Source organism: Marmota marmota, unplaced genomic scaffold (genome assembly GCF_001458135.2).
Source record: "Marmota marmota marmota unplaced genomic scaffold, marMar, whole genome shotgun sequence".
NCBI classification, from domain to species: domain Eukaryota; kingdom Metazoa; phylum Chordata; class Mammalia; order Rodentia; family Sciuridae; genus Marmota; species Marmota marmota.
In genome coordinates, this window is record NW_025999853.1 from 49,517,946 (window position 1) to 49,530,665 (window position 12,720).

General features: G+C 47.9%; 2 protein-coding genes and 1 long non-coding RNA gene across 3 annotated transcripts in view; 1 reads left to right on the top strand and 2 right to left on the bottom strand.

Annotated features, from left to right (window-relative positions):
* The window catches only part of Esyt1 (extended synaptotagmin 1), a 13,724-nt gene continuing 1,004 nt past the window's right edge, over positions 1-12,720 (bottom strand). Inside the window, exons 2-31 of the mRNA XM_015483234.2 lie at positions 11,046-11,087; positions 10,723-10,857; positions 10,547-10,620; positions 10,356-10,428; positions 10,126-10,215; positions 9,921-9,976; positions 9,394-9,517; positions 9,125-9,301; positions 8,916-8,998; positions 8,622-8,670; positions 8,403-8,489; positions 8,215-8,307; positions 7,917-7,988; positions 7,691-7,777; positions 5,702-5,851; positions 5,057-5,203; positions 4,764-4,940; positions 4,223-4,305; positions 4,050-4,098; positions 3,854-3,943; positions 3,630-3,725; positions 3,297-3,368; positions 3,119-3,205; positions 2,216-2,356; positions 1,911-2,065; positions 1,707-1,805; positions 1,493-1,624; positions 1,311-1,416; positions 1,054-1,103; positions 1-861 (exon numbers count right to left, since the gene is read on the bottom strand). Coding sequence (XP_015338720.1) covers positions 822-861; positions 1,054-1,103; positions 1,311-1,416; positions 1,493-1,624; positions 1,707-1,805; positions 1,911-2,065; positions 2,216-2,356; positions 3,119-3,205; positions 3,297-3,368; positions 3,630-3,725; positions 3,854-3,943; positions 4,050-4,098; positions 4,223-4,305; positions 4,764-4,940; positions 5,057-5,203; positions 5,702-5,851; positions 7,691-7,777; positions 7,917-7,988; positions 8,215-8,307; positions 8,403-8,489; positions 8,622-8,670; positions 8,916-8,998; positions 9,125-9,301; positions 9,394-9,517; positions 9,921-9,976; positions 10,126-10,215; positions 10,356-10,428; positions 10,547-10,620; positions 10,723-10,857; positions 11,046-11,087 — 2,916 coding nt within the window. The 3' untranslated portion in view covers positions 1-821. The remainder of the gene's footprint in view (positions 862-1,053; positions 1,104-1,310; positions 1,417-1,492; positions 1,625-1,706; positions 1,806-1,910; positions 2,066-2,215; positions 2,357-3,118; positions 3,206-3,296; positions 3,369-3,629; positions 3,726-3,853; positions 3,944-4,049; positions 4,099-4,222; positions 4,306-4,763; positions 4,941-5,056; positions 5,204-5,701; positions 5,852-7,690; positions 7,778-7,916; positions 7,989-8,214; positions 8,308-8,402; positions 8,490-8,621; positions 8,671-8,915; positions 8,999-9,124; positions 9,302-9,393; positions 9,518-9,920; positions 9,977-10,125; positions 10,216-10,355; positions 10,429-10,546; positions 10,621-10,722; positions 10,858-11,045; positions 11,088-12,720) is intronic.
* LOC125618043 overlaps positions 6,802-12,720 on the top strand; it is a 25,618-nt gene continuing 19,699 nt past the window's right edge. The window contains exon 1 of the long non-coding RNA XR_007349252.1: positions 6,802-6,928. This is a non-coding gene — a long non-coding RNA (uncharacterized LOC125618043). The remainder of the gene's footprint in view (positions 6,929-12,720) is intronic.
* LOC107140188 (proliferation-associated protein 2G4) overlaps positions 6,816-12,720 on the bottom strand; it is a 49,833-nt gene continuing 43,928 nt past the window's right edge. The window contains exon 30 of the mRNA XM_015483237.2: positions 6,816-6,896. The gene's annotated coding sequence lies outside the window, so the exon portion shown is untranslated. The remainder of the gene's footprint in view (positions 6,897-12,720) is intronic.

The following is a 12,720-nucleotide window of genomic DNA, read 5'->3' on the forward strand; positions in this document are numbered from 1 at the left end:
TGGTTTGAGTATTATGTTTAATATAAGATAGTAGATTGACAGAGTTGGTGCAGAACTAAGAGTATCAGGTTCAGTTCTAGTCAATGAGTTTATAACCTAGGCACTTGAACAAAAAATTGGCCCTGCTGTCCCGAATCCTTTAAGACCATCTGCATATCACCAGCTTGGGGCTCCAAGACTGGTATCTTGCTACTTGGTGGCTTGAGTAGAATCCACATGTTCTGGATTGACAATGAATCTGGAGGCTGGTGCTAGGAATTATAGCAGGTGTATTTGTAGGGCAGGCTTGATGAAGGAGAGGACAGAACTGGACACAGAGCCCAGGTTGCTGGACATCTGCTACATGCAGTAGTCCAAAAGGCTCACAGCTTGAGAGTTTAGCCTATCTACCTTCCCACACATGTCTATCCTTGTCATGATAGCAAAGAAGGTGACCAACCAGCTAAAGAAGAAAGATCTTTCCAAAAGCTGTATTTGGCATAAGCTAATGCCACTGCTAGTGCTGCCAGTGGCCAGGCACAGGTACAGAAGGCCCTGAGGAGTTGGGAGGAAGGGAGAACAATATGCAGAAAGAGCAGGAAATAGTCAGCTCAGGTCCCTGCCCCAGGAACCCAAGGGATAAAGGCCATGCAGTAAAGGGTAACATATGGTCCTTCTCTTTGGTCAGGCAAAGGCCCTAGTATGGGCCTGAAAGGCAAAAAGGGCTGAAGAGTACAGGCTCAGCCCTGGGGCCCTGGCTTTAGGCTCATCATATTGGAGGCGGGGATGCTGTAAGAGGCAAGGCAAGAAGGCAGCCAAGTTGGGCTGGTCACCACCAGCTCCTAGGAGCTGCCCTTGTCTTTGTCATCCATCAGATCATACCTGGAGAGATAAGGAAAGGGCTCAAACAGAATGATGATCCTTATGTCCTTTTAAAAATGAGACATAATCCTAGGATTCCTAATGTCAGAATCAATGGTTCTCAGTTCAGATTATATCCTTTTTCTCTTTCCTGAGATTGGGATTTCTTCTACCTAAATATTCAGCCCCAGCCCCACCCATGCAGACACTTACCACTGGGCTGCACCCTGGGAAAGGTCTATCTCAGCCAGGTCCAGCTGCACCTGGGTTGGAGGATGGTAGGGGATAAGATGTTATTTTGATGTGTTCAAAGACTGTGTCCCATCATCATTACACACTACTGGTCCCAAATAACTGCAGAGGTGATGGAGTCACCTCCAAAGTTTCACCTGGGATACTCCCCCATTATTAGTGCCTAACAGCCTTGGTCCCAGCAGCACTCCTTTCCCTGGCCATCTCTGCCCTCTTACCTTCCCCAGAAGCTCACGCTCTCTTGACATGAAGGAGGAGTTAGACTTCACCGAGACATCCAGCTTTCGCCTGAGGGCCTCATCTAGGGGCAGTTCCCACTCAAACCTGGGGAGGGGTGGGTGTTAGGGCCAGGGTGCCTCCCAAGCCTTTCACCTCTCTATCTGAATGCCCACTCACTGACCGTTCGTTGAATTCAGGATTGAGGGTCTTCTTCTTCTGCGAGGTCTTCCTCTTGGTACCTCGATTCTTGTCTGGCAGTAGCAACAGTGACACATAGGGGTCAGGGGAATCCCGTCCATTTTGTCGAAGGGCCCTGCAACAGGAGGCTGTAGGTGATGAAGTGATCGAAGGAAAGGCATGCAGGGAAGCTGGGGGACATGATGCAGGGGTCTCACCGGCAGCTGTGAATAATGCTGACCAGCTTCCGTTCTTCACTGTAGTACCATACTGTCAACTTCACCTGGCCCAGAGGCCCAGAAGGAGCCTCGAGGGGACTGTGAAGAAATGGAAATAGGTCTGGGAGAAGGTAACACCTGGGGAGGCTTAAACTCACCCTCTATACTCCTACTGGTCTCCAGTCTTCTGTTTCAGCCCTTCACCTGTCACCACGTGTTAGGCGCTGCCGGAGCTCTGGAGCTGAGGAGGTGATGTGAGGGGGTCCCCCACCAAGCTCTGCTGCTTCACTCAGCGAGGAGGAGCTGTGGCTGGAGCTGTGGCTATGAGCTTCCACTCCTGAGTGCTGGGACGCCAGGATCTGGGAGTAAGAAAGCTGTAAGCTGGGCATAGTTCTCCCAACTCTCGTGCGGTAAGGATACTGCCCTCTGTTCCCACCCTCTTGGTGTCCTTCAGCCAGAAAGGCCTTCTCCTCTCCCTCTAGGCCCACCCACCATCTCCTGGCACTTACCCCTAGCTGTGCTCTCAGTAGCACCTGCCCCTGACCATTGGTAAGTGCAAACCAACGGTCCAAGCAGAGCCCATCTGCCTCGAGGAGGTCAGAGAGGGGCAGGAATAAGGAGCCCAAGGCACCAGTCCCTTCGCCTCGAACCTGTGGAGCAACAGGGCTGTGTTCAGAGGCAAATGCATCATCAATACATTATTTTATCTGATGTTCAAAGTCTAAACACTTGGACACTTTGGTAGTTTTGGTAAGAGAAGCTTTGTGAAGGGCAAGGAAGCCATGATAACAATTGCTGGTCCCTCTTTCATTCCTCTCTTATCCAAAGTAGAGTATACTATCTATTTCCTAAATCTTCACATATTTTACCAATAGTAAAATTTTTACCTGAAGAGTGAAGAGTGGCAAAAATGAAATGTTCCCTGTTCACCCTGCTCTCATTTCCATATTCCATATGTACAACTTTTAAAACCCTCCTGTTGGGCTAGATTGTAGCTCAGTTACACATGCTTAGAATGTACAAGGTCCTGGGTTCAATCCCAAGCAAATAAATAAATATAATTTATTTTTTGTTTTGTTTTTTTCTAGTATAATTCTAATATGCCAGGCTGGGGCTGGGGCTCAGCAGTAGTGCACTTGCCTGGCATATGTGAGGCACTGGGTTCAATCCTTAGCACCACATAAAATAAACAAATAAAATAAAGGCATTCTGTCCATCTACAACTACAAAATTTTTTTTTAAATTCTAATATGCCTGTATCTTTTTCATGATTTATCAACTTTATGTAGTGATTCCCTACTATGAAAGATGAGGAGTTGAGAGCTCATTTATACCTCTTCTCTACCTCTGCTAGCATTAAGTTAGGTTAATTAGAGAACCTGATAAGTATTTGTAGAATAAATTTATAGTACCTGCAACTCCAGGCTCTCAGTGTGTGGCTTCCTGATGAGAAAGGAGGCATTCTCATCCCACACAGGGGCTGAGGTTTGGGAAACAGTCTGGTGGGGAGGAAGTGTTAAGATCAGTGGTTGATACTTCCTCCTCTCTTCTTTTCCCTCTATCTCTTAACCCTGCAACAGTTCCCAATACCTTGGTTTTATGGGCAGTCTCTCCCACGGTAAGAATAGCATAAGTACTAGGAGGTTTGGTGCCTTTTCGGAGCTGGAAAGAAAATATTGTGTTAGTCTTAAATTTGGACTTAGTTAAGCAGCTCCTTACCTCACAAATTATAGCCACAGCCAGTGGCCATGTCTCCATTTTCACTTGACAGCCATTACTGTCACAACCTTGGATAATCATCCCACCCTAGCACCACCCTCAAAAATAAAGGAGCCATTTACTATTCCAAATTCACGAGGAACATTCACACCTGAAGGAGGTAGAAGGGCCAGGGAGCTGTGGGGTGTGGGGAACAGCTCTCACCGGCAAGTCCTCTGCCCGCTCCACATAGACTGACAGCAGGGCTGCCGCCAGCTCTGCGCTCTTCTGTGTCTGGATCAGACTGTTCACCTGTAGCACCTGGAGGAGGACACACAGGGGACAGAGGTGGGAACTGATAACCTAGTGTCGGACACAAGCCTTGGAAGCTGAGAAGAGCTCACCCTGCCTCCTCCTGGGTTCCTTTCTTCCTCCAGTCTCCTCCTTACCTCCTCTAACTCAGCAGCAGTGGGCCGGGGAGTCAGACGCTCCAGGCGCAAGTGCAGACGGCCAGATGGGACATCCTCCAGGGTCAGCCACTGTGGAAGGAGGCAGTGAAAAACTTGAGGATGTGGGGATAAAAACAAAGAGAACAAGGCTTGGGTCAAGATCAGAAAGGATTGTTGGTTCTAATCCCATGCCCACCTCATCAAGGAAGCCACTGTTTAGCACTGCGGTGAGACTCACTTTACATCTGTGGAGAAGAAAGATGAAGACAAGAGGCAGATGATCAAACCAACACTCCCTTTCCCTGAGGTCAGACTCCATGATTTACAGGGATCCAGCCTGTCTGCCCACTTGAACTCCCACCCTCTCACCTGCCCAGAAAGTCATCCTTGTCCAAGTCCTTGTCAAAGACTTCAACCTCTAACTCTTGGCCTGGAATTGATGTGACAATCACCTAGTAGGGGGAAATTGGGTGAATGAACTCAGGGACATTTTACTACTAAGCTACTTCCCAACTTTTTTTGAGACAGGATCTTGATAAATTGGAGGCTGGCCTCAAACTTGAGATCGTTCTGCCTCAGCCTCCTTAGCTGTTGGGATTACAGGTGTGTGCCACCATACCCAGCTAGCAACTCCAGAAGTTTATGAACTACTCTCAGAACTGGGGGGGCAGGGAGAATGGGGCAGGCTGAGGCTCAGTCAATTCTTTTTTTTTAAGAGAGAGAGCGCTCGCGAGAGAGAGAGAGAAAGAGAGAGAGAGAGAGAATTTTATTATTTATTCTTTAGTTTTCGGCGGACACAGCATCTTTATTTGTATGTGGTGCTGAGGATCGAACCCAGGCCGCACGCATGCCAGGCGAGCGCGCTACCGCTTGAGCCACATCCCCAGCTCCAGGCTCAGTCAATTCTGACCTCAAAAACCTCATTCCAGCGAGGGTTGAGATCTTCCCGAACAACACGGCTCCGGAAACTTCGTCCTGCCAGCTTTAGCTTGACATAGGGGTCTGACTTGCCCTTCACCAATCCCCCCAAGAAACGGTCTTTGGCAATCAGGTCCTGGGCCTCTAATACATGGAGCCGAAGCACATTCTGCAAAAAGGACAGATGGGGCACCAAGTGGCAGTTAAAGGAACCACAATTTCTCAGAACCATTGCTTACTTAGGGTATACAAATAGACCCTAGTGCTTTCCAGATATTAACTTACTTCAGTCCCAAAGTGGCTGTCAGGAGTTGTGTGACTGGGCCGAGGCGGAGCGTCCACACTGCTGCCTGTCTGGGGGCTCTCATTGTCTAGGTCCCAAGAACCAGACCCAGTGGGAAAGCAGATTTCTGATGAATTCAAGTACAAGATCTGGGAGGGTAGTATGGTTGCCAAATCAAGGAGGTGCAGTTAGCCATCAGCAGGCAAAGGTAAGCGGGGATTGGTAGACAGAGCCCTGGCTCTGACAGGGGAACCAGGTCCCTGACTTGGTTGGGCATATCTCTATAAGGTTGTTTTCACACCTATCCCCACCAGACCTCCCCCTGTCACATTAATCAACAAACTTTTTTTTTTTTTTTTTCTATTGGGGAATGAACCCAGGAGAGCTTCACCCACTGAATCACATCCCCAGTCCTTTATTTTTCATTTGAGACAAGGTCTTGCTAAATTGCTGAGGCTGGCCTTGAACTTGAGATCCTTCTGCCTCAGTCCCTTGAGTTCCTGGGATTACAGGTGTGTGCTACCCCAACAAAAATTGCCTGATAGCTGCTTCTACATATACCAGCTCACTTAGTCTTAGCAGGCTCCCCTTCCTTACTCTGACTACTGAGGAATCCACAATCCTCAGCACTTCTTCCATTTCCATACCCGCATGACTAGTTTCATGTAGAGCCTGGAGTTTAGGCCAGAGCTGCTGAGCTGGAACCACTGGTCCAGGGTAAGTTCAGGGGCAGTGAGCAGACGAGCCAGAGGCAGAGTTAGTGACCCTAAAGTCAGGGCCCTGGAGTCATCCTTCACCTACAGGTACAGGAGGAAGAAATGTAGTGAAGGAATTAGGGTAAAGGGAGACACATGGGAAATCATAACACAGCCCCAGTTTCATTCCTCTTTCTACCAACACAAACTTTTTTTTTTTTTAATATTTATTTTTTGGTTATCGGCGGACACAACATCTTTGTTTGTATGTGGTGCTGAGGATCGAACCCGGGCCGCATGCATGCCAGGCGAGCACGCTACCACTTGAGCCACATCCCCAGCCCCTCTACCAACACAAACTTTTGTTCCCTTCAGAGCTATCTCTTTACAGTCCTCTAGCCATGCCAGGGTCCCTCTTACCTTTGCTCATTCTGTTCCCATTACTTGGAAAATTCTCATTTTCCTCCACCCTGCCTATTTAAATCCTACATATACTTCAGGGCTCAATTAAAAGTCTACTTCCGCAGGGTATGGTGGCACACACCCGTAATCCCAGCAGCTTGGGAGGCTGAGGCAGGAGGATTGCGAGTTCAATGACAGTCTCAGCAACTTAACAAGGCCCTAAGCAAGTCAGTGAGACCCTGTCTCTAAATAAAATACAAAAGGGGCTGGGATTTGGCTCAGTGGTTAAGACCCCCTGGGTTTAATTCCTAGTATAAAACCAAAACCCAAACTAAAACACTGGCCAGTAAGTGCTATAAAGGTAGACACTGTTTCATGCTTTTCTGTTTTTCTTTCTTCTTTTTTCTCTAATAGTGGAGATAGAACCCAGGGCCTTGTGCATGCTAGGGAGCACTTTACGACTGAGCTACATCATATACATCATTCATATAATGCTTCTTCTTGTTCTTGGCAATACTGGGGATTGAATCTATGGGTTGGGTGCTCTATCAACCACTGACTCTACCACTGAACTACATCTGCAGCCCTCTATATTATTTATTTCAAGACAATGTCGCCCAGTGGCACACATCTGTAATCCCAGCATTTGGACCTTGAGAGCTTGTTTGGAGGTTCTAGCAGGGGAGCGCAGCTACTCGTATACCCTTGACCGAAGAACGATCCTCCTCTATCGGGGAAGGTCGTCCTCTTCGACTGAGCGCGCAGCTTCGAGAGGACGTACATGGAGCAGTGAGGGAGGAAGGGGACACCTGCCTAGCCAGCCAGATCAGCTGAATCAACCCTGGCGATCAATGGGGTGACAGATGTCGCAGCCAGATGGCCCTCACATCCTAATCCCAGCATTTGGGAAGCTGAGTCAGGAGGATTGCATGTTTTTTTTTTTAGTTGTAGATGGAATTCATTCATTCATTCATTCATTCATTCATTCATTCATTTGTATGTGGTGCTGAAGTTCAAACCCAGTGCCTCACACATGCAAGGCAAGCAATCTACCACTGAGTTATAGCCCCAGCCCGAGGATTGCAAATTTGAGGCCAGGCTTGGCAACTTAGTAAGACCCTGTCTCAAAAATAAATAAAAAGGACTGGGATATAGCTCAGTGGTAAAGCACCTCTGGGTTCAAGCCACCATACTTAAATAAAAAAGGGGGTCTCACTAAATTTCCCAAGCTAGACTTAAATCTGTGATCCCCCTGCCTTAGCCTCCCAGCAGCTGGGAATATATTACATTCTGCCATCACATCTGGCAAAAATCACTCATCTTAAGTATACAACTGTCAATTATAAAAACTGATTCTGGGACTGGGGGGTGTAGCTCAGTAGTAGAGTACTTGCCTAGCAAACAAACGGTCCTTGGGTTCCATACTAAGCACCACACCACACACAAAAAAGAAAAGAAAGAAAGTAAATAGGGATCAAAGGAGAGAAGCAATAGCATAGATTTGGGAAAAAAGAATAAGGTGAATAGTGATTATCTCACCTGAACATCGAGCTCCTGGTTTCGAGGGTCTTGCAGGAAGAACCGGAAAGCTTCCTCCCATACTGGGCTGTTGGTGCTATAGACAGTCTGGAGATGGGGAGGATGGTATGAATGACAGCCCCATTCCCATTTCTCCATAAAGTACCTGCAGGCTTTCTGAAGGGAAGCCTTCATCTCAAGAACAGGCCCCCTCCCATGTCACACCCCCACATGTCCTGACTTTTACCTTGCTCTCATGAGTCACATCCTGAATTGACAGTTGTACCATGGGGTTGGGTTCCTTGTTCATCTTCTTCAGCTGTGGGGGTAGAATTGAAAGGTCAGCATCTTGGGAGTTTGGATTTTGGTGAAGGAAGGTAGGATAACACCAAAACTCTTCCCTGAGGTGGACCTTTGTGGAACCCCTGCATTACATGTCCCTGCTTCTACAGCAAGGAAGTCAAGGACATTTGAGTCCTCAGCAAAAGAGTATGGGAATGCTGCAGCCAAGGCTCCCCATTCATCCACACTAGAAGCAAACTCACAGGAAGATCTTGGGCCCGATCCAGGTAGACAACTAGGATGGCAGCTGATGGGGGATCTGGTCGAGACGAGACTCCCCGATTCCACTGTAGAACCTAGGAAACAGGAAGTAAAAGTCAGACCCTGTTTCTCTTAATCCTACTTTCAATATCTCTTCCCTGCTGGCTTCCTTTTTCCCCGTATGGCTTACCTGCTCCAGTTTTTCTGCATCTGGCAAAAGTGACAGCCATTCTAGCCTCAGGTGAACTTGGCCTTGCCCACCTTGTAGAGGGAACCACTGAAGGGAGAAGTAGAAGAAAGTGAGGTGTAGTGGAGGTCAGATACCTACCCAACCACTTTCCCACCATTGAAGCAGCTAGTGTCTGCCAAAGGGTTCGATCTCTCCCATTTTTCTCTTTCCTCAACTTACATCATCCAGTACTCCAGCCTGTAATACCTTTCCTACATCCAGCTTCATTCTGGGAGGCAGGGAGAAGAAAAGGTATGGAGAGGGAGAAAAGGGGAGTGTTGTAATTTGTAGCATGTCAATGACCCTTCACTCACCCACCCAGAAATAACTGGCAGATCACCAACACCCTTCTCTGAGATATTTGTGTGTGTGTGTCCATGGGTGGGGAAGGAAAATGAAATGTGAATCCCAGTCCCAGAAAATGACTATAATTACCTCTGGGGTCTCAGAATCTTAACATAAGCAGAGACTTACCTGCCCAGAAAGTCATCTTTATCTGGATCCTTGTCAAACACCTCCACCTCAATTTCCTGCCCTGGGACCTCATGTACTATCACCTGGAAGCACAGATGGATAAAGGTCTCATGGGCTGCAACTGTGAGGATAATACAATCAGCATCTTCTCCCACAACCTCTCAGGGCCTTCCCATTTCGCACAGGCCTCCTCGCCCTTGGCTTCCTACCTCATATGTCTCTCCCCACTTAGGGTTGAGTTCCTCATCGATGACACGACTGCAGAATGTCTGGGTGCCCACACGCACAAGTGCATAGGGATCTGACTTGCCTTCAATTAGGCCCTTCACATATTTGTCCTTGGAACTCAGCCCTTGAGCAGCCAGCAGATGAATACGAATAATGCCCTGGGGTTAGGAATCAGTTGGTGAGAAACTTAAGAACCCAGCACAGGTTTTTTTTTAAAAGAAGGATCTATCTGAATGGGGAGAGGCCATACCCTGGGCAGAGGGGAACGCAACTGGGCCACATCTTGAAGGTCAGGTACAAGAGGCACCAATAGTCGGTTGGGCAATACAAGGAAGGCAGCAATGGAATCCATGATCATGGTGTCAGAGAGTGAGCTAAATAGGGGAGTGGAAAAGAAATATAGCCCCACCTTCCATTTTTCCCTCAAATCCAAATTTTTTACTGCAAAGAGAGACCTAAAGTTATAAGGAAGTCTTTTCTTGAAAATCCTTTTGCTACTCTTATATCCAAATTTCTCACCTACTGCTCTATATCTTCTTCATCACCATCCCAGCTTTTCTCTTTTTTGCCCTGCTTGAGCAGTCTTCAACCCTCTTTATTCCCTACCAAAATGCATGCTCTTCCCATAGAAGAAAAACCACAGTATTAAACTTTCAGGAATATTTTTCTTATCTCCCCAACTACAGGGGACAAGCTATATCTTTTACTGTTTTATAGTCCTTAAACCCTCAACCCAGGGCTAGGATACTTAGCAGGTGCTCAGTAAACCCATAATACCTAAGTCCTGGGATATCCAGCAGGTTAGTCATCCCTGTCCAGTTGATGTCCAGGGTCTGGAAGGAAAGGGCAGGGGGTCAGGCTAGCACCTATGGGTCACAGTCACACCCAACCAATAATCACTAGGCCTCTCCGCTTTTTGTCAATTGCCTTCTCACCCTCCAAATCCTGCTTCTCCACCTCCCCCCTCAATGTTTTCCCTTACCGGGCGTCGAATAAAGAACATTGACACAGCTCCCACAATAGGAAGGTCCCCCACGAGTGGCTCAAGAATCACCCGCAAGATGCCATGTAGCTAAGGCAAGAAGACCAAAGCTTTCCCTCAGAAAAGGCATGCAGACTTCCCCAACCTTGGTTTTTCCAACCTCCCACTTCCTCATATCCCATTAATTTCCCTCCCAATTCTAGTATGAGGGCTCCTGACATCTGTCCTACCTGCATGCCTTTTATTCCTGCTTTGCAGAAATATTTTTTTACTTCCACATCAATCTGCACATCACCTACATAGCTGAGGGTTGGTGAAGAAAAGAAAGAAGGTTAACACTAGGCTGAAGTGGGGTAGGGGGTGTGTGAAGCAGCCAGGAGTGACCAGGACCCACTGCAGGAAGAGTGATGAATGGCATTACCTAATGTTCAAGTCCAGCAAGATCTGGTCTTTTCTCTGACTAGGGTGAACTTTGACTCCTATGATGCGCAATGGCTAGAGAGAGAGGAAATCTCAAGAGAGGCAGAAGCACCTCACCTCAGCCTTCTCCAGCCTGCTCCCCTTCATCCTCCCTGTCCCATCTCCTCCTACATATACCTTTTCACCCAGTTCCACTCGTGTAAATGTAAAAGTTTGCAGATGAGGGTTAGATCCCCGAACAGCTGGGGCCACAGTTTCAGCCAGAAGTTTTTCCATATACTGGCCCAGGAAGGGCCAAACCTGTGCAACAATCTGGGAGGAAAGGGAGATGGTCAGAGGAGAGGCCCATTTACCCTCTAAAGACAAGTTCCTCCAGAATCCTACCCATGGGAAGTACTGGGGACTAGACTCAGGCTAGAATTAAAGTGTGGCAAGGCCTGGCCAAAGGAACAAATACCCATTGTCCCTTCATTGGAAATAAATATCAGGATAGTCCTCACCTTGTTTAGCCATTCAGCCTTTTCCACATCTGGGAAGCTGACCTGCAGGTAGGGAAGGCAATGACAGTGTCAAACACATCTTCCATCTATGTTTCCTAAGAAGTTTGTGGAATGCCCACAAGAAGAGGGAACATGTCCATACAACTGGGACGCCTCACACCCAGAACTGGCAGGGGTGGGAGTGTCCTAAGGTTTCATTTCTCAGAATTTGGGGGATCTGAAGCTCTCAAATAAGGGGAGCCAGAAGGGCATGGGCCATGTAAAGATGCTTTGTGGATAGCTCAATGATGTGAAATGACAGCTGTTGGGTCAGAGGAGGAGTGGAGAAGGGCACATTGCTTCTGGAGGGAGAGGTCCTATCAAATCAGAGCTGAGGGAATCCTGGGATTGACAAAATCCTGATTCCTTTGTTCAGCCTTCCCTTCTTCCTTTGGACTAGACTGGGACCTCCATCCCAAGCAGGTGAAAAAGAAAGCAAATCCTTAATGAGAGAGGGGCTAGAAGATCTGTTCAGGCTGTGTATGTGTGTGTGTGTGTGTCTGTCTGTCACTCTTACCTCTCTAAAGCATTTGTTTGCAGTTCTTCTTTGTCTGCAGGATAGGAGGACAATGGTATCTGCCTTCCCTCCCTGTGCAACCTCTCCCCCAACACACACACTGTTTTGGCTTTTTTTTTTTCTCCTTCTTTTTTTGAGTCAGCACTTAAATTGCTGAAGCTGGTGTGGAACCTTCAATCCTCCTGCCTCAGACCTCAGGCTCCTCAGTAGCTGGGATTACAGGTGTGAGCTACCTCACTCAGCTTTCCTTCATTGTCTTGGAAAAGGGATGCTGTGGCCTAGCAAATCCCACCATACCCATATACCCATATATACGTTTTCTTTTCTTTTTTTTTTTTTTTTTAATATTTTTGTTTTTTATTTTTTAGTTTTCGGCAGACACAACATCTTTGTTTGTATGTGGTGCTGAGGATCGAACCAGGGCCGCACGCATGCCAGGCGAGCGTGCTACCACTTGAGCCACATCCCCAGCCCCATATATACGTTTTCTTCAGCCCTTTCCTCAAGCATATCCTCTTTGTTTTTCTGTCTTCCTGGGTGACTCCTTTCATGGGAAAGGGCACCTGTGCTATGAATGGATGTATGGGATGAGGAGTAGCTGGAACAGACAGTTGCTGCCTAGGCTACAAGTCCCTAGGACCATTTCTCCTCCTTTCTCCTCTCCAGTCCAGCCTGGAAATGTGCCTATATGTGCGTAGTTTCAACTTGATTCCTCTCTTCTGCCATCTCCCACTAGACTGTACCTCTGCTGGGAGGAGCAGGAAGGGAGGCTAGGAGGGGCGGGTAAACCGCCTTGCCTCTGCAAGGCCAGAGAGAAGGCATCTGCCTCAGCACTGGAGAGGAGAGCAGAAATAAGGGTTTGGGTCAACCGAACAAGAGAACAAGCACAACGACAATCCGGAAAAGGGTGGGGCCAGACAGGAGCCAGTGCAGTGGGGGCAGCGGGAATTGCAGCAGCACACTGTCCTCTTCCCAGCACCCGCTCCCTTGACCCAGCAGCCCTCTCGGCTACACTGCAGCCGGGCTGCTAGAGGCTGAAAGGCAACCGCAGAGGGTCAGTCCAGGTTTTGGGGATCACTTAAGCAATGCTCTGAGGGCTGGGGATAAGACCAGGAAAAG